Below are 27,972 nucleotides of genomic sequence, written 5' to 3'. Positions count from 1 at the left end.
GCTTGCCTTGTAGCCTTCATGGAGAAAAATCCCGAAGTAGCCAGAGGAAGTAAGTTTGTCCAATCACGGGAATCAGTTACTTCTCTATGGTGGACAGTGACGGATTCGCTGAATAGTTTGGGTCCTCCCACTCGTTCCGTTGCAGCATGGCAAAAGGTAGGCTTTGTGCTTTCAATTGTCCCTTTTAATGCATGCATTTATTTGTTAGAAAACGAATTTTTCAAACTAAATATCGGAATGCTTCCTGTACACAACCTATACTTTTCCATCAATTACGCTTTCATTAATCATATCTAAATTTCTGCTTACCGTTTGTAGGTTTGGACCGACAAAAAGCTGCAACTAAAGCGAAAGCTGCAGCATAACAAGAATGAGTTGACGGCCACTGGAGGTGGGCCAAACACTCTACATTCATTTAACGACCTGGAAGAAACCATCATTCGTCTCCTTTCACTGGAGAGAGCGGTGAACCACGATGGTAAAATTTTCAACTATTACTAAATTTATCACCATAATTGATGATTGATTTGTGAAATTTAGGATCTGTTTTTGGAATACAACTACCACCTAGTGCAACTGAAATTGATGAACGCCCAGCATGTGTGCCTTGCGACGATGACCCGAGTGAGGAACCGAATGTCCCGGGCGACGAGTCTACGCATGATAATGCAGTCCATGATGATGCGATTAGGAAGGGTCAACCAGCAACGCGCGTCCGTGGACGAATGACTAATCGGAATTACAGTAAAGTGCTGCTTGAAAAGCAGACTGATGATCTGAGTAAGATGAAGCGGCATGTGTCGGACTGCGCTCGATATTCGCGTAAATCGTACGATTTGCAAGGAATGCGATTCGAGCTTGAAAAGAAGCGGTTGCAGCTGGACGAGGAAAAAATTCTTTTCAAAAAGCGGATGCTACTGGAGAAGCAAAAATCTAAAAGCCAGCAGCTACAATGCCAGTTGCAACTGCTTCAGTACAAGAAGCAGAAGCTAGACTTTGAAATGGGACGGACAACAACGATTAATACTGATGCGCAGGATTATCATGACATGGACCAGGATGAAAGTGACGATTAATTTATTACTATTACTTTTTTCAGTTAGTTTCCTAATAATGTTAGTATAAACGTTATTGTTTTGAAGATGCCATTATAAATTCCATCGCTTTAAGTAAGTCGTATGTCATTTAATAAAACATTTATTCTATTCCTTTCTCGTTTATAGTTTTATTACATGATGCTCAAAATAACTTGGCTGCATTCATAAAATATTGTTCATGATTTCTTCTCTTATCCTAAACGCATCAGTTTGATTTCCATCCATACCATGTAATTCTGCGTCCCCTTCTCCATCCTGTAATTCCGGCTCGTCATAATCCATTCTATGCTTTATGCGAAGGTAGAGCAACATACACATTTATTATTTGCGTGGCTTTTTCAGGCTTATAATATAGCTGTCTTGCTCCTAATAAGCATCGAAAAGTATTCTTAGCCACTCCAATCGATCTTTCCACTGTGATGCGAGTTTTGGAATGCACTTCATTGAACCTCGTCTGTCGATCAGTGGTACTTGTACCCGTACGAAAGGGGGTAATAAGAAATGTCGTCAAAGGGTAGCCGGCATCACCTATAAGAGATGTAAACTGTTAAATTCAAAACAAAGCAAGATTTACGAATTCGGCAAACACTAATTGGAATCTTTGACATTTCAATACACTCATTAACTTTATTCTCACCTAGTAACCAGAAGTTCCTCTCCCCGTTTTCGTATCTCTGTGATAGTAACTGATTCAGCGAACTACCATTCCATACAAATGAATCGTGGGAGGAGCCTGGGTGATTCGCATCGAGATACCGAATCATTAAGTTATGGTCACAAACCTGTAAAATTGTTCAACATCTACATTAGTAGAATGGATAGGTCCTACAACCTTATTTCAACTTTACCAACATAACGTTTAGACTGTAAAATCCTTTACGATTGTAAAACAGGTGCTTGTCGCGAGCTGGAGGTATGATGCTTACGTGAGTTCCATCTACGCATCCGATTACTCCTGGAAATCCAGTTTTAGCGTAGAAACCAAGTTTAATAATCGCATTTATTTCGCGGTCTTCGGATGGAAACTGAATTGCAACTTGGCAGACTTCAGTTTCAATAATGTTCAAAACGAGCTGCAACACCTTTGACATCGTTGGTTGCGCCAATCCGATAAATCTATCATTTCCTACGTCTTTCTGGTAGTTGCCTTCCGCGAAAAATCTCAAGGAAGCTGCCAGCATGATCGTCGGAGGAACTGATGTAGATAGTTATACTGGATTGATTTTCGAATCGATTATATCCAGCAGGTATTTAAAAATCTCCTTGGATACCCTGAACAAACGAATAAAACTGAAAATGCGTTTAAAGCATGTAACTTTCTATCTACCCTTTCAGATTTTAGCTAGAATTTTGTTTTCAAATACATACGATTTTTCAGTTTGATCCAACGGATTGGAAGTATCTCTAATGCGCCGACGATCTACTGCAAGATTAGCATATTCCTCCTCGTCTTCACTGTCTGTATCGAACCATAATTCTACACTCATTTTCAGATAAAAATCTCGACCAGCAAAGTTACTTCCGTCAGTTTGCAAAAAAAACACAAATTTGAACGACACGGATTTTTTTTTTATTTTAAGGCTATTCCGAACGTCACATCACTGTCACTCTCACTTCACGGTGTTCATTTTCATCACTTCACAGTAGGTGACAACGGTAATAGGTAAAAACAAGTGAAGTGACGTGTAGGTGAAGTGAAAGTGAACGTGTAAGTGAGAACGGTAATAAGGGCCATCGGTTCGTGGCACCAGTTTTCTCTTTCTCACTCTCATCGTCACTAGCGCTGACTCTTTTTGCCATGTGCGAATCGTTCTCGTGTACGCACCCGCTGTACGTACACAGATGTTTGAACTAGAGTTTGCACATCGTTCGCTTGAGTTCGATGTTCGAGGCAAACTTGTACATCGAGACGAAGCATGTTTGAAGTTGAACGCGTGCACGAAATTTTGTACACAGGTACAAAATTGTACATGTTCATGGGAAGTCTGCCTGCAGGTATCAGTATCAGCAAACTGTACTCGGCGAACGGAAAGCGATACACTTTTAACCAGCCTAGCAAACACGAAACGGAAGACGCCTTCCAAGAGAAGCGAGTAAATCACAGCGATTATAGATTTTGACGACACGTGACTACTAGCTTTTAAGAAGTGAATAGAATCAATAGGCCGGAAGGGCAAAGCAGCAGGAATAGGTGGATAGAAGTCAAAGGAAATAGAGGAATGTGTGAAGAGAGATGAATAAAGGGGTATGATGTTCAAAATGAAACGTGTAGGTTTTGATTTTATGAGCAGTCGGCCCAGCTGAGGGCAAGTTGTCGCCGAGGCTGTAGAAGGACAATTAGTGAAAGATGAAATATGGAGGAAGGAAATATGATCATAACTCAGCAATAGAACATCAATCGGGATAATTTAATTAATGATATCGTTTAGCCAACATTTTCCTCTGTAATAACCGAGGGGCGACTCACTCTAGTATTTTCGATTCAGGCTAACGTATTGAAAGACGTATTTGTGTATTTTTCACGAAATGACACGTATTTTGTGTATTGATGAGTATTAGTTATTTCTTTCATAATTCTTATGTATTAGCGCATTAAAAACGTATTTGTGTATTGTTCACGAAATGCAATGTATTATGCGTATTGGTGAATTATTTCATAATTCTTATGGGTTAGTGTACTAAAACGTACAATTGTATGCACGCATTGTATTTTTGTTGAATAATCAATTGAAACCAAATGTTACTGAATTTTGACGTTTAAATGTTATTGTAGAATGCAAGTAGAATAATTTCATAAACGCAAATAATAAAATTAGTACAAATGGAATTACTAGTGATTTTTCAAGATTAACGAACAATTAAGCATTATGCCAAATTTTATTATTTAGAGAATTAGAATTTCTAATTAAGCTTACCCAATGGCAATTTTTGAGCAACGCGGTATTATATTTAATCACTGCAGTATTATCTAAATTTATTTCAAAAATTGAGATGCATCTCAGTAAAATTGAGATGCTCCTAAGTAAAATCAGCCGAAATTCCTACTGGTTGTACTAGACTCGGTTGCGTCACTAGAGCCTGAATTCTGGCAGAATCCAGCCGGAATTCCAACTGGACTTAGAGTTATGGCTGAACTCATTCCTGCAAGTTGATCGGAAGCGACTCGTAATTCGGATTCTTGTGTTTTGTATTATTTTTTATTATTTTAACCCATTATGTCCTAGCGTATGAAATTTCATACGCAAAAACACCACATTTCTGGATCATACTTGTTATACAATAAAGCCGTTTTCAAACTTCTGGTCTTCTGTGAATGTTAACTAATACCCTATAGTTTATAATGTGTATGCTCAATAATCATTTTTTATTAAATTCCATTGTGTTTTCGAATGTCAAAGTTGGATAAAATTCAAACCAAAATGAGAACAATACATATTATTAATTTTCTCTTCTAAATCACTAATTCTTGTTTCGGATTGTGAACGAATGGTCATAAGAGATGTGAAAGATGTGGCTCAGTGCGAAAAAATGGAAGAAATTGGTGAAACACTTGCAAACATTCTGCTGGTAGTTCAACGTATGAAATTTCATACGCTAGGCTGAACCGATATCTTTTTTCCCAAGGCAAAATTATTTCCTCTTTAGGATTAGGAGGAGATTTACAACTTTCTCGCTGATTTTAAAGTTGAATCAGTACATTCAAGGCTAACAAATGCTTAATACGTAGCAAATCATACCTGGTTCTACCCGGAATATTTTTTATGTAAATTCTCGTAAGAAAATGTTCTTTTTCTTAAAATAATTACTAAGTTTGAGGGAAAGATGGTTTGATGCAACGAACCAATCATGAGACGAAACGGCACGAGAGAGGAGAGTAGTGTTAAAATCATTCAAAAAAGCTGCTAAATGAATGATCTCGCAAGGTTGAAGATATTATTCGATTTTATGCTGAGTATAAAGATTTTAGCCGAATTTTCTCTGTAATGATTTTTTGATACCCTATCAGCCCAGCGTATGAAATTTCATACGTTAGTTTTTTTCGCAACGAAACGGTCCAAAGTGGTTATTTTATTTTTCCCATACTTAATTCGGCATAATATGAGAGCTCACGAAGTATTTTATAAATTACCAAAAGTTTTAACATAGCTGGGTTATAATGGGTTAATTATAGAGGTTTTAACTTTAGGGTCATTCGCCTCTTTTCTGGTTAGAGCAATTTCTTGTGGAAAAATCTCTAACCCTATGTGCGGGGTTGGAAATCGAACTCAGGTGAGCTGCGTACAAACTTGTGTTTTGCATTCTCAATTCATCGAGCGTTGGTTTCGATTCTATTCCCCCAACGAGTGTTGATTTATAATGCAACCTGTATATCTAAACAAAATGATCCATCGCAATGTAAACTTCGAACTTGCAAGATTTTAGAGCTTCACTATTTAGGGTAAACATTAAACATTGTTTATGTCGATAAAATGAGCCAATTCTTGATCAAAAATTTCCTACTGATGCTGGTAGGAAGTTTCGGATTTATTTTTGTTCACATCCCCTGGGAGTATTTTCAAATGTACGGGATGTTTATTTCCATTAAAGATTATGGGATTGTTCCTCTGAATCAAACTAACAAGAATTCTGATTGATTTCTGCCTACTTGTCATTCTAATGATTCACCGATTCTGAGTCCGTTTGCTGGGAGTCCCAATTCCGAGAAAAGTAAACAATGCTTGAAAAAAACATACGCCATGTCATAATAAGATATATACTGAATTAGTTTCATTTGGCATGAAAATAATGTAATATTTGTATGGCTTGTATCAACAGTGTATTACTTGACGAATTGGATTGTTATCGACGCATTGAAAAATATTTCCGGTAATAACGTATTTTTGTGTATTAGCGTATTTTCGACGTATTGAAAAATTCTTCCAGAAGTAACGTATTTTAGTGCATTAGTGTATTTTCGGCGTATTAAATGTATTAAGGTGTACTGAAGCATTTCTCGCGTATTTTTTCAATTGGGTATTTTCAATTCACTTTGAATGGGGAGTGAATTGCCCCTCGATAATAACAATTATAACGCCTTGCAAAATATTCAAAAACATGAAAATAATTCAATTCTTCAAAATCAATTGAAATTACCTTTTGAAAAATAAGCGGGGCAAAACACACCTGTGCGGGGGCAACATGCACTACAGCAACGGGACATAATGCACGGTGAACAAACAAGTAGTTTTGTTTTCTGACGGGATTTCACAAAAGCATAGCCTTAGGTTTTGTAGGTAGTAGGTAGGTTTTCAGAACGATTTTTCTGTTTTCGGTTAAAAAATTAGCAAAATCAAAGAAGAGGGCATTTTGCCCCCGATGGAGCAGAGATATAAACTTAGCATAAAGTGAACTTTTTAGTAGATTTTTCATTTGTAGTGCGACAGAATAATGAACAAAGGTATAAATTTAACTAGAATGCACTGATATAATATTAAAACAGCATTTATAAGAGCTGAAAATGCTTGTTGCACGAGCCACAATAATTACACGAGAAGAGCACGTTATTGATTTTTGTTGTTGAGCTGCTATTGATGTACGGTTTAATACTTTGACAGTGTATGTTTACTACGACGGACTTCCGACTGGTGTTACTCTTTTCTAGAAATTTTCAGCAGTTTTCGATCTAAGCTAGGGGTGCATTTTGCCCCGGGGTGCGTTTTACCCCATCTTCCCCTACAATGTTCGAGATTATAATCTCGATAGAACAGGATCGTGCGTTTTATTTCCTTTCCGGGCGTGATCATAATCTCGGAAATATCCCGTTGAACTAAATTCAACAGGAGAAATGCTTGAAGAAAGTAGTGACCTTCTATACTCACCGCGACGATAATTTTGGAAGAAGCACTGCTTTCATTATGTTTTTTTTTCTGCTGAACATCAAATGAAAGATTAGAATATGAAATTTACACATTGGTAAGAGTTGTGCGGAAACATTGCATTCTTCAATTAAATGTAATAGAAAAACATGGATTGTACACTTTCCACTATCTTCAGCAACGGTCATGTGGGGAACATTATACACATTTTAGCACGGAAACATAAACGAGCCATAACTCAGCTTAATTACAGCTAGTCTTTCCCAGAATTCGATCTTCAACATAAATTACACAAAAACGGTCTAGGCCATCTTTGCTGTTTAATTAATGTTTGTTGTTAGTTTTGTGACCTATGCGCAAAACAAATTTATATTTGAAATGATTCGTATTTTTAGTGTCATATCTGGTAGGTCTGTGGTAAAAGCTAGTTCGGCTTCAAGCTGTACGATAAGTAATCTACAGACATTCAGCAGCTGGCTATGTGATATCTGATCTAATGAAAAATTACCAACCAATTTATTTTGCAGAACCGTACATATATATTTATTACGTTATTTTCAACTAGTCTTTACCATTCTTCAAGGGTAGTTCCATAGAAAATAATATACCTATACATATATATTTGCCAACCGTTTTATTTGTTTTTGCAAAACGCGATTATGGAACAGTCTAACAACCTGAAAGCAAACAACCATCTAATGGGTAGGTGTCCCAAGTATGTGAGTGATTGTGACACGAAACAATAGTAGAAGAAATTATAAAAGAGGGTGGTGAACACCTTCGCTTCCACATAATCTAACCGTACACTGAGTGAAAATGAAAACAACGAAATTGCTCGCTACGTATTCGATAAGTGATGATTTAGTAGATTTTGCAGTTAAGACAGTTTTTCATATATCACAAGAAATTTTCAGCGAAATGTTTACACTGCAAATTTTAATATGTATTTGTTTTCATTTCTATGTAGTCGGACGCATTTCGTTAAGTTGCTCGTTTCTTTTCATTTATATTTTCAGTTAGCTTTATTTCACTGATAGGTTTCCATTTACATGCTTGGTTGGCCGATTTGAGCAAGAGTGACATCGTTATTGAGTCACTATAATCTCATTTGTCCTCAGTTGTCAGCTAGCAGGAAAATTTAACAGGCTTAAGCTCACTAAATGGTTCGATGAGAGAAATGAATGGTTTATTGCTAACAACCTTATGCATGATGGGTTGATTTTTGTCTACCTATAACATTTCGATATCCTTTATAGTATCGTTAAGTAGAATAATTTACAGATAGCTCTATCACGTACGGGTTGTCCGAAGAAATACAGTTTTGCTAGGTTAAATGGATCTCCCTTTCTTTATCCATCTTTTTTCCATTCCCTTTCTTTATCTTGCCCTTCGAAGGTAAGTAGTATCTGAACCAGTTCTTACCCACAAACTACCGAGCGCGTTTTTTCGATGATGCCATCGTCGGTTCCCATCCGTCGAAATCGCACCGCTTCGGTTGCGGTCAGGGCAGCATCAGCGGTTTGAAGTATGCCCGGCAGAAAATAGCAGCCGGCGACGGTGGCAGATCCTGGGCCCGGTAGTAGGTGTTACACTCCTTCTCGGTCAGCTTGTCGAACACGGCGGCGTACTCTCGGTGGAACGAAATCAGGTCGATGTTCGAGCGACCGATCGCTGTGAAGGCCAGAAATAGTATGTCCCGGTAGATGGAATGTGTCCGATCGACGCCACGATGTTTGAGCTTGTGCCGCTCGTTGGCGAGCCGTTTGATCGGCGTCAGCAGGTCGTTGCAGCGAATCGATGCGATCACCTGTTGCATGACGCTGTGCGGGAAGGAAATAAGGGAGAATTATGTTAGGTGAATCTAAAGGAAATAAACTTCTATAACAATACAATTATTTGTAAGGTGTGCATCAGCATTAATGATGCTTTTGAATAAAAAGGGCACAGATGAAATGCTGTTTACAAAATGGCGATATAAGTTGGAGACAGTCCTGCTCAATGTTGCTGACTGCAAAGATATATGCATGTCTGAATCATATAAAGGGTTGTGACAACTAATGATCGTAGTTATCCGCCACCTAGAGAGCCTACGCTACTTCAAACAAGAAATGGCAAGCACAGTGGCACGACTTAGAACAAAAGGTTGTCTAAAGTCAAAACTTTGCCGTATCGGATAAAATAGGACGGTTTTATTTAATTTTGGCACGCTGAACTCGTTTTTGATATGAAAACATTAAAAATCATTTACTATTCATTAGGATGTTTTAAAAAATATCTATTTGCAGCGTGTCGAAGAACATGACGGTGTTTTTTGTTGTGATCCGGCAAGGGCACTAAGAGGGGGGGTTTTGCGGGATCCTCTCCCCTATTGAGGATTTTGAACTACTTTTGACATTTGTCCTCTGATCATAAAAAACATTGATCACATCAAATGTCATTGGACCGAGTTCGGTTACACTGAAGTCGATGCATGATACTCTCTTAGGACTCTGATGGTATGCTTCCCAAGACTCTTGACAGGGTTTTGGTGAATTCCATCTCTAGATTCTCGTGAAATCTTACGCTCGATTCGGATGGTATGCTGATTAGAATTCCGTTGGATTGTGGTAGTATCCTCACAGAGCGCCTGTGGTATTACTAGCAGGAATCTGAAGAAATGGTTCTCAGAATTCTTCCGCTGAAGATTATTATAGGTTCGCGATTCTGACCTATCCTCTTCAAAATATAGTAACGGAAAACCGCTCAGAGTTTTGACGCTATCGCTATCATGAAATCTTGCTCTTCTCTTTTATCAGGATTATGATGGATTACAAATTGCAAGATTCCATCAAAATTCTGCGAACTTCATCGAAGTTTTAAGTAGAAATTTGTCAAATATTTTTATCAGAAGTCTTGACAGAACGTCATTGACATCTTGAGTAGGATTCCATTTGAGATCATCAAAAGGTGAACTAACGTAGTGTCCTATTTCATACCTCCACGCAAGGCGTGAAAATACTACCGTTGAACGGAGATCAGTCCCAATACAGCTTCAGTTCGGTAAGTATCGATTATCACGGGTTCATAGAGATTAAAAATTCGCCACGTCCCCATTTTCAATCCAATTTTAAGCTTCAAAGAACAAGCTTATGCTTTAAGCGAGGGTCTGCTTTAAAGCACAGAGAACAGACATATAAGCTAGAGCAAATTTTCCCGAAAAGCCTGTGTAAAAATTTAAATGAAAATTCGTTGAAAATCACCATCGCATACAGGTTCGCATGCGTGAGTCACTATTGTATACAAGTTTGCACACAAGTCCCGTATAGCGATTGCTGGTCGATCGAAGCGCCGGCCAGTGGCAAGTTGCTACTTACTGTTGTCATTTCAAAGCGACAGTTTTATTACTTACACAAGTTTAAAACTTTACTTGTATGTCAGTTCTCAGTGTTTAAAGGGAAGAAGAGCGTATCCGCCAGAGATGCCAGGTACTTTTTTCAAAAATCTGCAAATATCTGCAACCAAACTAAAAAATCTGCAAATATCTGCAACCAAACGGAAAAATCTGCAAATATCTGCGTCATCGAAAAAATCTGCAGCTTAAATTAAAAGTCTGCGAATTTGCAGACTTGTCCGCAAATCTGGCATCTCTGGTATCCGCATAAGAATACGAAGAGTCACAAATTTGACAAAAACAAAACAGATTCAAGACAATCTGCATAAGGTGTATGCTTGTGTGTACGAAAATATTATTGGTACCAAACGCCTTGAGAACCTCAAATAGGCTGAATCTCTAGTTTCTATATTCAAAACTTTGTTTAAAATATTTTCGTTTTCAATAATCTTTTTTTAGGATGTGAAGCAGTATTTACGCAATGTCGAGCTTACCAATCGCAAAACCAAAACTCTCGCTTTACGTATGCCTATACCTTATCTGGTATCATCTTGGGTTTTTACGTCATTTGCAGTTTGACAAGACCAAAATTGACAAGACCATAATTTGATGTTGGAACGATCTGTCCCTAAGAATGATCTTAGGAAGGGCAATCCCTCGGCTTTAAGTTGTCATGTAGCACAGGGTGGAAAAATAATTACTTTTGATTATATAATCCGTAAAGTGTATTAGCGCATTTCCCCAAAATTCGACGCAGCCTTTCCTGATCGAAAGGAACAAATTTGCATAACGAAGCGCTGAATGAATAAACAAGTTGCTCCAAAAATCAGCCCTGCGTTATGCATCGTTTTATGAAGGTTGAGTATACCAGATGCAAGTGGTGCCAAATTCTTCACATTCAGTAAGATTCAAAAATTCTTTTAAGATTACAGATTTAAGATTGATAAAATAGGTTTAATGAGCTATACTTATCAATCGAATTCTGTTATAAAAATTGTCTTTGTATTTAAACCAAAATGGGAGGCTTATTTCTAATGCCAATAGCAAATATAAGTACTAGTTACACAAAAAACTTGCTGGCAACCTTAGAACGACGTTTATGTCGTTTTCGCTTGAGGCAGAAACTAACTCAGTTTTGGACCTAACTGCTGTCAAACCGTTTGTTTGAAGCCAGTTTCGAACCTAGGTTATGCGCCACTGAACTGAAAACCGAGTTGGGTTCTAACCTGAAATATATTTCGGGTTCGCTCACACCACCGCTGTTTGGCGAGAACCCAACTCAGTTCCGTTAAAAATGTTCGTTTGAAGAAACTAACCTGGGTTAGTTTCTAGGTTCTCAATCGAAAACGACATTAGTAAGCAGTTGGTGCGGCGTGTCCGTTTCGGTGAATGTCTCAATATTTGTTTATGCTACATGACTCACCGTTGTTCAATATACTCATTCATGTTTTGGTGAAAATTTCGTTTGTTCTTTATCCATGAAAGTTTTTATTTACATTGATAGGTTACCTAACTTTAGTTGCATGTTTAAAAGGAATCTACTTCCAAATCAGAGTAAAACGGGTAAACGGATGGTTCAATAGCTTGCTTTCGAACTCAATTGGCACGCAGATTCAAAGAACTGCTCATGTATGAAAGAAAGAATCAACACTTATGCTTCTGACAAACGGCTGTTGATGTCTATGGTGCGAACGAATTTTCTTCTAAAGATGATGGATTCGGTGGTGGTCTTTTACTTTCAACCGACAGCAACCAGGAAATGACAGCAGACCCCAATGATATTGGTGTGCTCAACACACAGACTCTGTAACAGGAATGATGCTGCGAAATGAATTCGGGATTCGGAAAAGTGAGTACTGAAAGAACGTGCGTGCGAATTTTGGTCCCGCCTTTTGAAAAGAGCATACGCTTTTCACATTAATTTCGTTTGTGCCGTTAAAAATTTTCGCCAGCTGTGTCGAGCTTTGAAGAAATTACGACTAATGCGCGTCAATCAAGATGGCGGCCTGTGCCACGTTGGAAAAATAGTGACGGGACAAATTTTCGCGTCGCTTTTCGTAAATTTTACGTTCAAAGTGCGCCGGAAAAGCAAAATGCAGGAGCGGAAATGAGCACGAGCCGAATGTCGAATGCGTGGGCCTCCTTCTGTGTAAACTGGAAACAAGAACTTGCTTCAAACAGAAACTCGTGTTAAGAAAGAGAGGAGGAACAAAGACGTGAAAGGGATGCTGATCAGCAGGGTCTCATATGTCTAAACAGAAAAGAGGTACACAAAAACCCAAAACCGTTTTGCGGGACTGGAATCTGCGTTCCCGGAAACGACCGACCTTCCACCAACTCAGCCGTTGTACACTGGTGCTGTGTCGAAAAGAGCCAGGGTCCGGAAACCGAGCAATACTACAACTAACAACACCTCGTACAATTGCAACGCCCTCTCACCCCAGCTTGGAACCAGGGATAGTTACAGTGTAATATCAAGAGGTAATCCCCATAGAGTCACGAAAATTGAAAAACTTCTCGCACAACTACGACAGGATCTAATGCATCTCTGTCAGGGCAACTACTGGATAAAGCCAGTAATAGACATCCAGAGAAAATTGAGCCAAAAATTCAATAAGTAAGAACAGAGATTGAGACGGACCAACTACTAATCGAGATCAGCATGGGCTTACAAAAAATAATCGAGGGAAAATACGACACGGAACTCCAGAATCAGCTAAACGACCTTAAAACCTTCAATATCATTAACATTTAAAGCATCCGAAAAACTGAGCAAAGAGAAGAACTCTACACATGCATGACCTCGAACAAGGCACAAGTTGTACTCCTTCAAGAGATCTGGCTAAAAGACAAAGAACCCTTCAACTTTAGAGCACACAAACTTATCTCCAGTAGACGCCCGGAAGGATATGTCAGTGTAGGTATTCTAATACGCAAGGAAATAGGGCATGAAGAACTTTCCCTTCCGAATTTCGAGATTATGGAAGCGGTCGGGAACAAAATAACAAAGAACTTTGACCTGGTCTACCTCATATCGGCTTACCATTCAGACGATATGTAAACGTACGTAGGGGGATCTAAAAAAATCATCGCCCTTGTGAAAGACCTGAAAGTAGAGGTGGTCGTAGGAGCTGACCTTAACGCTCACCATCCTTCGTAAAGCGCAGACTACCACGTATGCAACCGTGGGCAACTTCTACGCAGCCTGATTGACCAATCTGACTTGATTCTGCTTAATGACGGTACACTAACAATGATCATCACACCCCAGGTGGAAGGCATTCAGCAATTGATCTCACGCTTACAACAACGGGATTGGCGAGAAAATCCAATTGGTCGGTGCAAGAGGAAGAGTTTGGTAGTATCCATCAATGAAATGCCAAAAAAGCGGAAGGGCCTTCATGAAGATTAACAAACACAAGTTGGTGGAAGACTTGAACAGCATCAAACCACAATTCATCTACTACCCAGAAGAACTGAATCAGTTATCGAAGAAGCAGTAAAAAGCTCCTCCTACACCTTCAAGAATAAAAAGATCAGTTTCCTTAAACCTTGGTGGACGGAAGAAATTTGCAAACTTTACTCCTCTAAAAGAGAAGCACTTCGAACATACAACAGAAACCAATCTATATCAAACCTCATGCTACTCCAAAAAGTGAGATCCCTATTCAAAAGGAGGTGAGGAAAACAAAACGCGGTTGCGCAAGAGAACTGACCGGAAAAATCAACGACTCTACACCGGTCAGGCAGCTTTGGAATCTATTCAAAGGAGTAGACACAGCGCTCGCTGAAAAACACAAAAAATGATCGACTTTACTGAAACAGAGGGCACGCAGTTCATGGATCTCTGTTTCAGAAACAAACTCCTCCCAATACAGCTACCGATGGTGAGTACCAACAAGGTGCTCGAGGGGTACGAGATGGCTCTTAAGAATCAGGAGATCCTACACGTTCTGAGTCAAAGAAACGGCCATTCTGCACCCGATTCTAATGGTTTGACAGTACACTAAACCCGCAGATGCAAGCCAAAATTTGAGCAGAGCGTTCGTCTCGGAAGATATACCAGAGTCATGGCAAGTTACAGAGGTAAGGCCAATCCCCAAGAAAGCTAAAAACGAGCCAACTAAATAACATGCGACCCATAACCCTGATGAATATCGAAATCAAGCTTATTACTTCAGTAGTCAAGAACCGATTAACTGAACTAGCGACCATCAAACAGCTACCCGGAAAATTAATCTCATGGCTATTTGAATACCTGAGGAGCCGCAAAATGCTGCTAAAAGCGAAGTCTAGTACAATCGAGATGGAGGTCCCTGTGGGACTTCCACAGGGATGCCCTCTATCTCCGTTATCTCCTGTTAAACTTCTACACAGCATCCCTACACGACCTTTCTAAGGAAAACGGAGAGCTGGTACAATTTGCAGATGACTTTGAAATCATCGTGTTGGCAGACACTGTCGAAGAGGCCGCGGAACACTGAAACTTATTCGTACACAGAATCCTCGACAAACTTGCAGCTCTGAATTTGGAAGTGAGTCCACAGAAATCAGCAGTAATTTCGTTGACTAGAAAAAGTACCGAACACATTAAGATGAAAGTGCAGGAAGAAAACTTAGAGCTGGCCAACACGCACCCTTGGATATGTTTTGGACCGACTCTTGATATGTACAGAAAGCATATCGACTCGGTGGTAGAAAAAGCGGATAAAAATTTGGGACTGGTGAGAAAATGCTATCCAGAAAAGCCAATGGCGCCATCCCAGAACCCCTGATCAAAATAGGAAACGCACTGGTCCGCTGTCGACTGGAGGACTAGACGTCAGTGTACGGCAACATAGCAGCCACTAATCTCAAAAAATTGCACATTGTACAGAATACATACACCGTAAGGCTATTTCCCCTATGCACGTGAAGCTGGCCGAAGCAGTACAGTTACCTATGGAGCAACGAATCGAAGCACTCACTAAAAGGGAACTAATTAGAATTACATGATACAGGACGCCTCTGATGACATTTATCAGAGCAACTTTGAGCAGAAAAATGGGGTACGAGTCACACATCACGGAAACAGATGACAAAAACATAGAATTGCTCTATTGAATCCACCCCTCTGATCGGGAATTGCCGTTTCTCAAGCGGATACGCTACTTCGTTAGAGTTTAGTTCGACAACATTGTAAAAATTACCCTTGCAAGTGATCACCTAAAAAGGATGATTGATCCAGTGCAAAACTCTGGCAGTCACTTTTCCAGGAAGCGATGCAGAAAACTTACAAGCAACACGATAAAGTTGTCACCGACGCATCCAAAACATCCACGGATGCTACCTTTGTAGTCTACGACGAAATTGATAGATCAGTCACCAGCGAAAGGATTAGTAACAACTTTTCCATCACAAATGCTGAGCTTCTAGGCATCTTAAAAGCGGTCGAGTTAGTCAAGAACAAAGGGTACAAAAAGGCAGTAATCCTCACTGACTCTAGGAACGCTTGTGAGATGCTGCTCAACGAAAGGGTTTTCGAAGAAAACTACCTAATGGCAAATATCTACAAAGATTTCTACGAAATGACGGGCTACTCCATGAAAATCCAATGGATTCCGAGCCACAAGGGGATCTACGGGAGCGAGAAAGTTGACCAGGAGACGGTCACTGGATGACCTAACAAGAAGATCTGGTGTAAAAACCTGTCTCTTAGCTCAGACGACTGTAGAATTTTGAATAGAATACAAACGGAACATTTCCTAACAAAAGTCACAAGTACAAAGGGGGGATAGGAATAAGACAACAGTCAATGATGTGAGACAACTGAAGACCTTGAACATCTACTATACGACTGCCTGCGGTACAACCAAATCAGAGTACCCAATGATGGAGTATATGCAGCCTCTTGAAAAAAAATGAAGTGAAAACTGCGAAGAAGAAATGAAATAAATTGTGAGATTCCTAAAAGAAAACAAAATGTACTTATAATCGAAAACTACTAACAAAAAACTCATTACGACCAACACAAAACACGAAGATGGCGAGATGGTCTTAGCCAGTCGAAAAGACAGATGCAATGAAAAAAAATGATAACGACGAAAGTATGCTGCCCTTTTGTAATTTGGCTGGCGGTAGTTTAAATGATATATAATGATGATGATGTTGTCGCTTATCGTTTTCTGATCCTACGTGGTTTCCGAACTCACAACGGCGGCAGTGATGTAGAGCGTTAGTGACATTCTGGCAAGCGGCCTATTCAGGAAAATGGCTTTCGGGCGAGCGTCATTTGGGTAAATGACTTTCGGGCGAATGATATTCGTGTGAAAGTTATAGAACCGTTGAGAATACTTTTTGACCGTTCCACTTTTAGTGTTGTCACCTGTGGTGAGGCTTTCACCCGGAGATTTTTTCTGATTTAGGATAGGCTTACAAGAGAAACATGAAACATGGTTGGCACATTATCAAATAGACTCACATTCACTGCTCAGTGCTTCATTTTAGTAAAGTGTAATGCGCACACTGTTCTTTGCCATTCACGTCAAGCTGCAAATTTTCCACGTTTGCGAACAGTTTAATCGGTTTAGGTAGGTGTAGAGTTTCACGTCCCCGGCTAACAGCAAATATTCAAAAGTACCAGCCATTCTCGCTGTGGAGGATAAGCCAAACGAGCATTGATCTCCGCCACGGCTAACAGAAACAGAAAAATGTGGGAAGCACACTGTGGTGTCTTCCGGAATTCTTTACGGGCGCAAAGAATCCGGTTATTCGTCATCACCGTCGCAAGGGATGTTTCAACAAAAGAGCAAAACTCTCCTCATTGGTCAATAGTTAAGAACGCTGCAGGAGCAAACAAAACCGGATGAACTCAAAAACTAAGTAAAAACTATCCATCCTTCCATCATACCTGGAGAAATTAATTTAAAACCTGGAGATCGCCTCCAGAAACTGGAGGCTCCGGGCCAAACCCGTAGGTGTGGCAACCCTATTCACTTTCTACTTACGCTCGATTGATTGACGTCTGATCGGTAAGCAGTGCCTTCAGCAGGGGACTGGCCGGTTGATTCTGTCTCCAAAGCATGTACATCGCTGGACCAGCCTCCGAGTGCAGCCGTGGATTGTCCCACAAACAGTGAACGGAAACGGTTTTCAAATTGCTCAGCGGATCAGCAATATCTCCTTCCTGGAAATAGACGAAAAGTTAAATCGAAAGCCCACCATACCTTTATCAAATGACATCACCTCCTTCGGCAGACAGAGATTTGGTAAATGCGTGCTGACATCGATGCGCTCCATGAACCAAACCAGATTCCAATAGATGATGGGATGCTCCTTGACGAAACTCGCCTTGGCTAGAGCGTAGTCACCCTCCTGGCTGAGAATGTTCTCCAGTTCTTTGCGCAGTACCAGTGGGTTCAGATATGGCACGGTGATCACGTCCGATTGCTGTTGCTGCTGCTGTGACTGTTTGACGGCCAGCTGCGTTAATCGCTGCTCGTCTGAAATAATCTGCACATCGAGAAAAGGAACGGTCACCTTCTCACAGGCGTTGCAGCTTGCATTGAGATTGGAATCTTCGGCGGACCAGCCGGCCATCACATCCTCGTCGTACAGCAGTACCGAGCAGTTGCGGCACTGCGAACACGAAGTTATTTGGATCACGAAGTCAGCTTCTCTAGGTTTGTAGTCCTGAAAGTGTACAAGTATGGTTACAACAGTCGCTCAAATATAGTTGAACAAGTTTTACCTCCGGTATAGGTTGATAAACATTCTCCGGTATCGCAGGATATGTATTGAGACTATTGCTCGATGTTGTGTTCTCTCCGAGAGGCACTAGATTATTGTAGCTGGACTTTCTAGACTCGCTGAACCGACCCCAGAGATCGAACTCACTCGACACACGCCGGGAGCGATTGCCGTTCACGTTCCCGTCCTCGTTCAGCAAATCACTCTCCGAACCGTGGCCATCGCGTTCCAAACCGTTGCTAGTACAAATCGTACCAGAACCGGTCTTGACTGGAGTTGAATTGGCCGAAATGGCTTCCTTAATCTCGTCCAATTTTTTCGCCACTGACGTGGCAGCATTTTTAATGCTGCTGAGACCACCTTGCAGGATTTCGTTGGATTTCTTGCCCGTTAGGCTCGGACTGTTGGGATCGTGGAAAAAAGATCATTAACTCTTGCATGGTAGATTTTTCGAATGAATAGAACGGCACTTCACAGATAACAACAAAAACACGTTGAAAACGAACGAACAAGTGCTAATATTCAGTACTAATCAGAAACTAGACAGAAAAATGGCGTGCACTTACCTGACGCTGGAAATGCTTTCTAATACATTCGTCGAGAGGGATTTGAAATCTTTTTTCATGGATAAACGTGCAGGTGAGTAGCGGCTACCAAAGTATAAATGGTTATGTAGGTATGGAATAATGTAAAAAAAGAAAAAAATATCGAGTGTAAAAAAAACTGCGAGCCACATTCGAGCGCAAAGGAAAACATATGAAGTTTTAGTCTTAAAATAACTAATTGAACTTGCATGCGTCATTCATAAAACACAACTTTTAAAATATATATGACATCGATTACAACAGTTAACTGCAAACAAAAATGCGGTGATCTTATGCATCGTACATTGAGTATTTCGACTTGTTTGTATGTAGGATTCGTACCACATAACACTCTGAGAGAATTCCATTAAAACATGTGGATTCGCACATTTTACCAAGCTACTAGCTCCATCTTTGATACACTGCCCCAAAAACTGATTTACAAATGGGTTATCCCTCTTGCTCGGGAACACTTTTTTACTAGTGGTCTATCCCCTGCATACTTGAGCATATATCAGTGGCGCCATCACCGCATATGCGACGACTTACCCAATTAAAATTATATTTGAATTGCCCGTTAAAGCTGACGAAGAATTGTGTTCGAATGGAACATATTCGTGAATCTCTGGACTATGAAATAGATCTTGCATCTGGATACCTACATTCCTTAGATGTTCAAAGCAAGAATTCCCAAATTGATGAACTCTCTGAGACCAGAATTCTTGGATTCGTAGGTATCAAGGACGTCTGAATTTTTTAGATCCATTATTCTGAAACTGAGGATTAATTTCTGATGTTTTGGCTTTCAGAAAATTAAACTACTGTGATACCTAGATCACTGTTTAGTAATCCTAGATTCGCTTAGTTCTTTTTACGATTACTGTTTTCTAAATTTTCTATGGCACTCATATTCCTGAAAAATGTTTTGTTAATTACTGAAATCCTAGTTAGGAAAACTTATTTCAAAGCTTTTGAAATTTTCTTATTTTTAGACCAAGCTCGCCGACTGATCGACAGTATACTATGTGAGGTCAAAAGATTCTTTGAGAGATTTCCTACCCGTAATCTTTACTCAAACATACAATGCATAAGACCAATCGAAAAATATACCTAACAATAAAGAAACACCAACTGGAAAACCACTCACCCAAAGTTGAACTTCAACGTAGAACCGATGCTGGCGAAACTGGACGTCACCGAACTGCTCACTGGCATTGTTTCCGATCGCTGCATGCTTTTGTTCAGCTGCAGTGAATCATCGAACGTGGCCGACCGTTGACCCTTGAACAGAATCGGTTGATCAGTGTAGATGGTTTCGTTGTGATGGTGTTGATGAATGCCATTGTGGCCACTGCCTTTGGCATTCAGCGAAAGCTTATCCGTAGATTGTCGAATCTCTAACACTTCATCGGTCCCATCATCCTTCAAGGCTCCCAATGGGTCATCCTGGGTGACGATGGTACGTGGAGATACCCTATAAAAACGTAACGCGCCATTAAAAATCTTTCGAAGGGACTTGAACAGACTGTCTCTACTTACTTGGTCGGACTAGTTTTCACGGCTGACTTCTCCTCTGCCAGTTCCTCCTGGGAACTGTTTTCAGCATGGAAATCCAACGCACGCTTCACCCGGTTAACCGCGTTGTCCCCTACCGTCCCGTTCGGCGTAACACCATTCGCATAGTGCAGTTTCTGTAGTTTATCGATGAACTCGGAATCTCCCGCAAAGCTGTCAGCTCTCGCCAATATGCGTGGACTGAGATCGCACGGACTGGTCGTCGAAGGTTTACTGAAGGATTGTTTTTCTTTGGGACTGATTTTAAGATGATTTCCTTCGCCGCTTATCAGTAGACCAGCACTGGATACGACATCAGATGATTCCTGAGGGGAACCCGACTGTCGAACGATCGTTCCCAGACGGCCACGTAGCTTGTCAAATGCTGCGAAATCGATTATCGAGCTGGACGGGTGCTCCGCCTGGGAGATTCCTGAGTCCAAACTGGTTCGAGAGGTACCATCCACCGTTTCCAGAGTGTGCAGATTATTCTCGTGCGAAGCGGAGAGACGTCTGCGAGCGGCATGCTTCTTTCCTGCTAGTTTAAAATGGGCGGCTCCCATGACAATGTTCCGTAATTTGTTCCATCGCATCTGACTGGAGAGAATGGAATCCGATGGCCACTTGGCTTCCAGAACGCAGCGATTGTAGAAGCCATATGTTAGGGCGTTCGGTTGAATACCCGAACGTTGCATTAGGTAGTGAAGACGGACGGCCAGAACCGGAAGATTATGCATTCCGCAGAGCTGCATCATTATGCGATAGCAGACTTCGTCGCATTGGATTTTTAACTTGCTGGCTTTGCCCAGCAGATCGTAGGCTGTCTTAAGGATGGCATTCTCTCGACCGGCATTTTCCGATATCAGACTTGGCAGGACCATGAAGTAGATGGAATAACAGGCGGCGAGCAAATGTTTTGCCCACAGCTCAGGATTCGCCTGGTTCTTGCGGGCTAGCTTCTGGGCGGTTTTAATCTCATGTTTTGTTCGGCGTGCCATCGGTGAACCGGGTGCTAGACTTCCGGGATGCTGCAGCGCATGAACGAGCAAGCTTCGCCGCGATTGTTTCAGCAAAACCGGATTCAGGGTGAAGGAACTGTAGTAATAATTTTGCTCCGGTAGTCCCGGTTGGCACTCGGGCGGCAGGATGACCTTGGTTCGCTCGCTACTCTGACCGGCGTCCCAATCGATCAGCTTAATCTCAGTGGGAGTATCTTCGAATGCGCTTACCTTCTCGGCACACTCATCGAAGAAGGCCAGATTGTGATCGCCATCGGATACAAATGATCGTTCTTCGATGAACTTGATAAACATCTGTGTTTTCATCAGCATTTGGAAAAACTTATGATGGGCCTTATCTCGTGACCTTAGGAAAGCATTCAGTTGAAACAATGCATCCGGATCGGTGGCCCGACTTGTGGGAGCCTGCGAAATCGGCACCAGATAGTCCTTATAACCTTTCAGGATCGATGCCATAAACTGCAGGAACGCTTCCTGTATTTTCTGCTCTAAATTCTGTTCCCGTTTCTTTTTCTTAAAATCCCTATCCAAGCTGTTGGCAGAGTCGCTTGTCAAATTATACTGAAGCTCATCTAAGCTTCTCAAGGTCTGTTTCAGAATTCGAGCCGCCCTTTTCGGGAGTAGCTTAGTTGTAAGATGCTTCTGTGACTCACACAAACTGATATTGTTGGTGTCCAGATCAACGCAGGTCACGTCATTCGGCGGTTCGTACAGATCGAAAAATCTCGAGTCCACTCCGATTAGATAGGGCAACGGAGCGTGCAGTACTTCGGCGAGCCCCAGCGGACACAGTGGAATGTACGGGCACTGCCACTTGAATGGGAACAGGAAGGACGAAACGGCTTCTGCTACCGCGGTCAGAGTGGCAGGTCGCAGCGAATGGATCAAGATTTTCTGTTCCGTCATGACCAATAGCAGCACGTGCAGACAATTCTCCGCACCCAGATTGGAAAGCAGCTGTCGGAAACCGGCACCACTTCGTGGCAGCGGAGAGTCCTCCGGGAGTGTTAGCAGGATTCGATCGTGGCTAAGACTGGAAAGCTGCAGCAGAATGCTGGGCGACGGGAATGGCACTTCGTCGAGCAGGTGGGTGATGTAGCGCTCGATCGGGACGGGTATTGGTTGGTTGAGAATTGATATCTCCTGCAATGGGAATTAGCGGCGATAATGTGGTAAAGACTGATTTGAGGGAAGTAAATGTGGTAGACTTACGTGCAGAAATTGAAGCCACTTTTCGAAAATATCGCCAAAGGGCCACCTCGACAGAAGGCAAATGGATTTGTTCACATGGAGTGAGTGTGTTTTGTGCGATTCCGAGGTCCACTCGAGGAGTTCCCGCTGTTGATCGTTGAGATGACGTTCACTACGAATAAAAGAAAAAAAAATTGATTTGAGCATATCACCTAGAACTGTCGAATCGGTTCAAAATTTGAATTCTGATGCATATGAACTACCACTTCTTTTATTTTGATTATAGAGATTTTAACCTTAGCGTTATCCGCCTTTTTCGTGTTAGAGAAATCTCTTTTGGAAAAATCTCTAACCCTATGTGCGGGGTTGGGAATCGAACCCAGGTGAGCTGCGTACAAGGCAGTCGATTTACTACTTTACTACTCTTTTGTCCTTGTGCAGCGCGCATAAGAGCTTCTGCTAATGAATCCAACCCTTTTTGGATATTCATACGGCGATATATTGAAAATCGTTTACTAGCAACATTTGAGTTTGCTGTTAAAAGCAACTGCAGTCACTGGCGTTTTTCTCAAACACTTTAATGATGTCAAAAATTTGCTTTTAATATTCATAATCTCTCTCATAACAAACGTACAAACGCTCATGGCCTTCGCGATAACACAAATCTGGTCACAAACGCGAACATGCAATTGCAGTCATACACATATATACGCCCGCGATTTTTTTTTTCATAAAACGTTTATTTGACACGGCATTTGCAAAAGCTTTTTTACGCCGGGTTTTACGCCCGCGATCTCGCTAACATTGATACAAATTAAATGAATGTTATAGCACCTACAAATTTGCAAAAGCGGTCTTAAGCATCAACTCACTGCTCGCGTGGTCATGAATCGGTGACATCCGGAAATCTCTACCCTTGGTCCTAGCAGCCTAGACTCATACCTTCAGTTGGACTAACAAATAAATGACGCTCATATCCACTAACCAACGCGTCCCACGGCGACATGACCGGGAACCCTAGTGATATGGGAAACTTACTCGTTTCTTGCATCTGAATCATACACTGAAAATTAAGTATCAGATTCACGACCGGAATGATCATCAAAGAACACACGCGAATAAACGAATGGACCCATAATTATAAAAAACGAATTTATACATGCGAAGTTTCACGCTAGTAAACGCGACATACCAACATCCACGTGACATACAAACGAATACGTTAACTTACAAACGCTCGAGCACTTCACGATGATACACAAAGACGAACATGTCATCGCAATCATCCACGCACAACTACGTCCAAGATTTCCCAAACACAAAAACGCCTCGATGATTATATCGAGCACTAAAAACGCTCATGATATCTCTAGCACTAAAAACGCTCATTCCCACGCGATCGTAAAGTTCTTACACCCGCACATCTGAACCGTATACTCAATATACCAATGAGAACCACGGCCCGTTGCAATTGGTCTTAAGCAGTGTTTTAGTGGATGACATTTCCCGTTTCGTCTGCAATTGTACTGGGTGATTCTGACGAGCAACCTTTCCGAGAACCCAGCTCTACAGCTCCAGTAGAACAATTGTCGAAAAAATACGCCTGAGTAATAATTTAGTATTGCTCGAAAATTAACACATTTTATTGACATATACCGTAGAACTCGAATGTTTCTGCGAAGCACAAAAATGACAACTAGTCAGAGCCGTTCGACATTTAGCTATCGGCGACGAGTGATGAATTAGACCCACATCAAGAGTCGAAACGTTGGACAAGACAGCACTGCCAATGTTTATGCCTTTCTCATATAGAAAGGCTTGGCAACCATTCTGAAAATCGTCAAACCAATCCCCTACCACATACCATTCGACTCCGTTCATCGAGATCGAAAAATGTCTGTGTGTATGTATGTGTATTAGGGCATTGCAAAAAAAAATTTTTTTTGAATTCTCAGAGGCCCCCCCGCTCATATTGTGACAAATGTCAAAGTAAGCTCAGATGCCAAATTTCACATCATTTGGACAATTCTAGACCCCCGCCCACTTCGTTTGAAATTTTTGAAATTGGTTCTATGCGAAAATGTGGAGGAAAAATATATTAAATGCTATAACTTTTGAAGTTCCAATCAGAAAATTACAATTTATACCTCTTTTTAAAGGAAATAACCTTAGTGTTGGAAAGGAGATATTACTGTTTCTATAAAAATACGGGAAAGTGCGGTACTGGGTCATTTTGACCCCAAAATCTCCTATTTTATTTTTTCTGGTCCGTTGTGCAAACCATACATATTTTGCAGTTTTTCTAATGCGAAAAAATCTCAGAAATCGAACGGAACCTTTTAGACTTTTGTCCGAATACGAGAAGTTGGGGTTATAGGGCCTTTTGTCATTTATATTAAATTTTATCATTTTCTCGTGCATATATCTCTCTTATTATTCATTCAATTTTAATAAATTGTACCTTATTGAACGTGGAAAATTCTTAGAAATACAACAAAAATAGATTCGTTTGCGTTAAAATTCAAAAACATGAAATTTTTTGACAATAACTCTACAAACCACATTTTTTCAATAAATGTTCTAATACCTTGACTTCACCTATTGTTCCAGGTATGAAACTTTTCTCATGTGATTCCTAAGCGCATTTTTCACTACAAATAGTAAATTAAATAAGAATTTTGTTGTTAAATGGAGTTAATATGTGCAATTTTATGATAAAAATGTGAAATCGAGAGAATATGTCAGATAATTTGATGTTTCTGAATTTTACCGATAACGAATCTATTTTTATTTTGTTCCTGAGGATTTTCCACGTTGAACAAGGTACAATTTATGAAAATTGAATGAAGAATAATAGAGATATATGCACGAGAAAATGATAAAATTTAATATAAAAGGCTAAAAGGCCCTATAACCCTAACTTCTCGTATTCGAACAAAAGTCTAAAAGATTCCGTTCGATTTCTGAAATTTTTTCACAATAGAAAAACTGCAAAATATGTATGGTTTGCACAACGGAGCAGAAAAAATTCAAAAAATGGGGGATTTTGGGGTCAAAATGACCCAGTACCCCACATTCCCGTATTTTTATAGGAACAGGAATATCTCCATTCCAATACTAAGGTTATTTCCTTTAAAAAGAGGTATAAATTGAAATTTTCTGATTGCTACTTCAAAAGTTATAGCGTTTAATATATTTTTTCTCCACATTTTCCCATAGAACCAATTTCAAAAATTTCAAACGAAGTGGGCGGGGGTCTAGAATTGTCCAAATGATGTGAAATTTGGCATCTGAGCTTACTTTGACATTTGTCACAATATGAGAGGGGGGGCCTTTGAGAATCCAAAAAAAAAATTTTTTTGCAATGCGCTAATGTGTATATGTGACAAAAATATCACCTCTACTTCTCAGAGATGGCAAACATAGTCTCAAATATACGGTACAACCTTCCCATCAAATTTTTGTCGATCGGAGCTCCGGTTCCGGAGTTATGGGTTAAAAAGTGCGGTTACTTGGATTTTCCAGTCCAGATCATTAAAAACTAACCAAAGTCATTTTGACTGCACTGGCCATCTACCACGGTTCTTGATACCATATAAGCTGGAAAAAATGAAAAATTTAAAAAGCGAATCTATAAAGATGCTACCAAACGTCTTTTAAATGCATGAAACGTCGACATTTTTTTTGACGAAAATTGACTTTTTTGGACTTAGTTGATTTGCCACATTTTTGATTTTCTCATATATGTAGAAAGGTTATGCAATTACTCTGAAAATCGTCAACCTAATCCCAGGTCAATTTATTTAATAAGGCAAGTTTTCTGGATTTTACAGGCGCGTAGCGAGAGGTTCTCCCCCATATTTGATCATCCTTTCCTCACCCCCCTCAGATGCTTCGCCATTACACCCTTCTCAGACAATTCGACCTCCCATAGACCCACACCTCTCTCATTCCCATCACATTCACTCCCTCTGTGTACCAAATTAAGCTAAGGGGGATGGTTTGGTTGTGAGTTTTCACCCTCCTCACTTGTATCGTTCTTGAAATATTCGTGTTTCGCCGGAATAAAGAAACAAGTGATAGTAAAATCATTCATATGCCGCTTGATTCAATTGAACATAAGCAACACTCCCGATTGTCCACTGTTCGCAGCTGAAGTTGCTTTTTTTTAAATCGATCTTTCCAAAATTAGTTCACAAACGATAAATCTATCATAAATTCTCGGCAGCCGGCTGCCCAGAGAAATAAACATTTGATAGCACTTTTGAGTGTTTCGTAGATCGTATCACTAATCAAAGTGAATCCAGATTTGTGTAATTCTTTACCCCATCCTATTAACTTAAACTCCGGTGACAAAATGTGGAGATGCAGAGATATACACGGTCTCCATACCAACGTTTATTACACTAACATTCCTTTCCTTCCCCGATGACTGTAAGGACGTGGCCGGTGCCGTTATTGACATTCCAAACAATAGAACTCTCAAAACGTGCACATTGATAATGGATAGCTACTCCCAGGACCCATTCGTTGATTTTTTGTGTACTTTCGCTTGTTCTGGTCAATCACGGAGTAGTAATTACAAATTGTACGATGATCATGCTTACGCTCATGAGGGATTCCATGAGAAACCGGCCGACCACAAAATTTAACCATCGTCGATTCGAATAAAACTTTAAAGTTGAATTCGGTCTATGAATCTCCTTCTCTGACAATTGCAATGTTTTGATACAGGAGCATTTTTTTAAAAAGGTGCAGACAGCATTATGACTTTTTCAAAAATAAAATTGTATTTTTGACTGCAAATAGTACGAATTACAAAAATATGTCAAAAGTTGTTGTTAGGAAATTTTTTTATTGAAAGTCTCCATGATTCAAATATACTGAAAAAGTTTCTTCTACGGCTTTAAAACGATAAACATTAGAGTTTTGATATTTTATGATGGGTAACACGAATAACTTTTAAAAAGAGCATGATCACACGAATTAACTGTTTTTGTTGGAACAAAATTCCAAATATCTCGAAAACTATCGCATTTTGGAAGATTTTTGTTAAATGCATTTTGATTTAAAACGATACTTAAAATTATATTTTGTAATAAAATTACAATTTTGTATGTCAATCAGTATGGAATTTAAGAACATGTTATTGTTAGAAAATCTTTTTTACCGATAAGATCTCCATAATACAATCACATTCAAAATTTTCCTTTTCTCTTTAGGTTTTGTTGAAGAAACATAAAAAATTAGAAAAAAGGGTTTTTTGCAATTTAAATTTTTAACACAAATTTTTTTTGTGAAAAATGACACAACATTTTTTTCAGTGCATATTTTTTTCGTACAGAAATATTCATTCCCTGTAACTCGTTCTCAGAAAGTTTTGCTGTATAAAATACAGTAATCGAACAATTTTTTTTGAAATTATTGTGCGTAGAAATGTCTACACTCTTTTAAAAAAATTCTCTTGAGTCAAAATTATCTTACTGAGTGTGGAAGATATTTATTCTTCCATGCCGGTGAAATGTGTAAAGTTTCATTGGATCTAAGATGGTCGGTCACGATTATAAAGTTTTT

At 40.1% G+C, this 27,972-nt stretch overlaps 2 protein-coding genes and 1 pseudogene across 8 annotated transcripts in view; 1 reads left to right on the top strand and 2 right to left on the bottom strand.

Annotated features, from left to right (window-relative positions):
• The first annotated feature begins 6 nt into the window (after nt 1–6).
• LOC131681904 (uncharacterized) lies at nt 7–1,140 on the top strand. Its single transcript, XM_058963003.1, has 3 exons — nt 7–156; nt 319–478; nt 541–1,140. Exons 1-3 carry the CDS (start codon nt 19–21, stop codon nt 1,074–1,076), a joined length of 834 nt encoding a protein of 277 aa, XP_058818986.1. The 5' UTR covers nt 7–18; the 3' UTR covers nt 1,077–1,140.
• A 240-nt stretch (nt 1,141–1,380) lies between these two features.
• Nucleotides 1,381–3,079, bottom strand: LOC131680934 (putative nuclease HARBI1; annotated as a pseudogene).
• Nucleotides 3,080–7,467: 4,388 nt separating this feature from the next.
• Nucleotides 7,468–27,972, bottom strand: part of LOC131685231 (DENN domain-containing protein Crag) — a 101,902-nt gene continuing 81,397 nt past the window's right edge. For 6 of the 7 annotated variants that reach the window (XM_058968812.1, XM_058968816.1, XM_058968813.1 and 3 more), the window contains 8 exons: nt 22,420–22,570; nt 20,174–22,350; nt 19,782–20,108; nt 18,617–18,700; nt 18,052–18,451; nt 17,547–17,993; nt 17,309–17,487; nt 7,468–8,772 (listed from right to left, as the gene is read on the bottom strand). In XM_058968812.1, the coding sequence (XP_058824795.1) occupies nt 8,454–8,772; nt 17,309–17,487; nt 17,547–17,993; nt 18,052–18,451; nt 18,617–18,700; nt 19,782–20,108; nt 20,174–22,350; nt 22,420–22,570 (4,084 nt within the window). In that variant the 3' untranslated portion in view covers nt 7,468–8,453. The remainder of the gene's footprint in view (nt 8,773–17,308; nt 17,488–17,546; nt 17,994–18,051; nt 18,452–18,616; nt 18,701–19,781; nt 20,109–20,173; nt 22,351–22,419; nt 22,571–27,972) is intronic. The other variant, XM_058968818.1, reaches the window with a different exon arrangement.

This window comes from Topomyia yanbarensis, chromosome 2, assembly GCF_030247195.1.
Source record: "Topomyia yanbarensis strain Yona2022 chromosome 2, ASM3024719v1, whole genome shotgun sequence".
NCBI lineage: Eukaryota > Metazoa > Arthropoda > Insecta > Diptera > Culicidae > Topomyia > Topomyia yanbarensis.
This window is presented reverse-complemented; position numbering and strand designations above follow the sequence as displayed.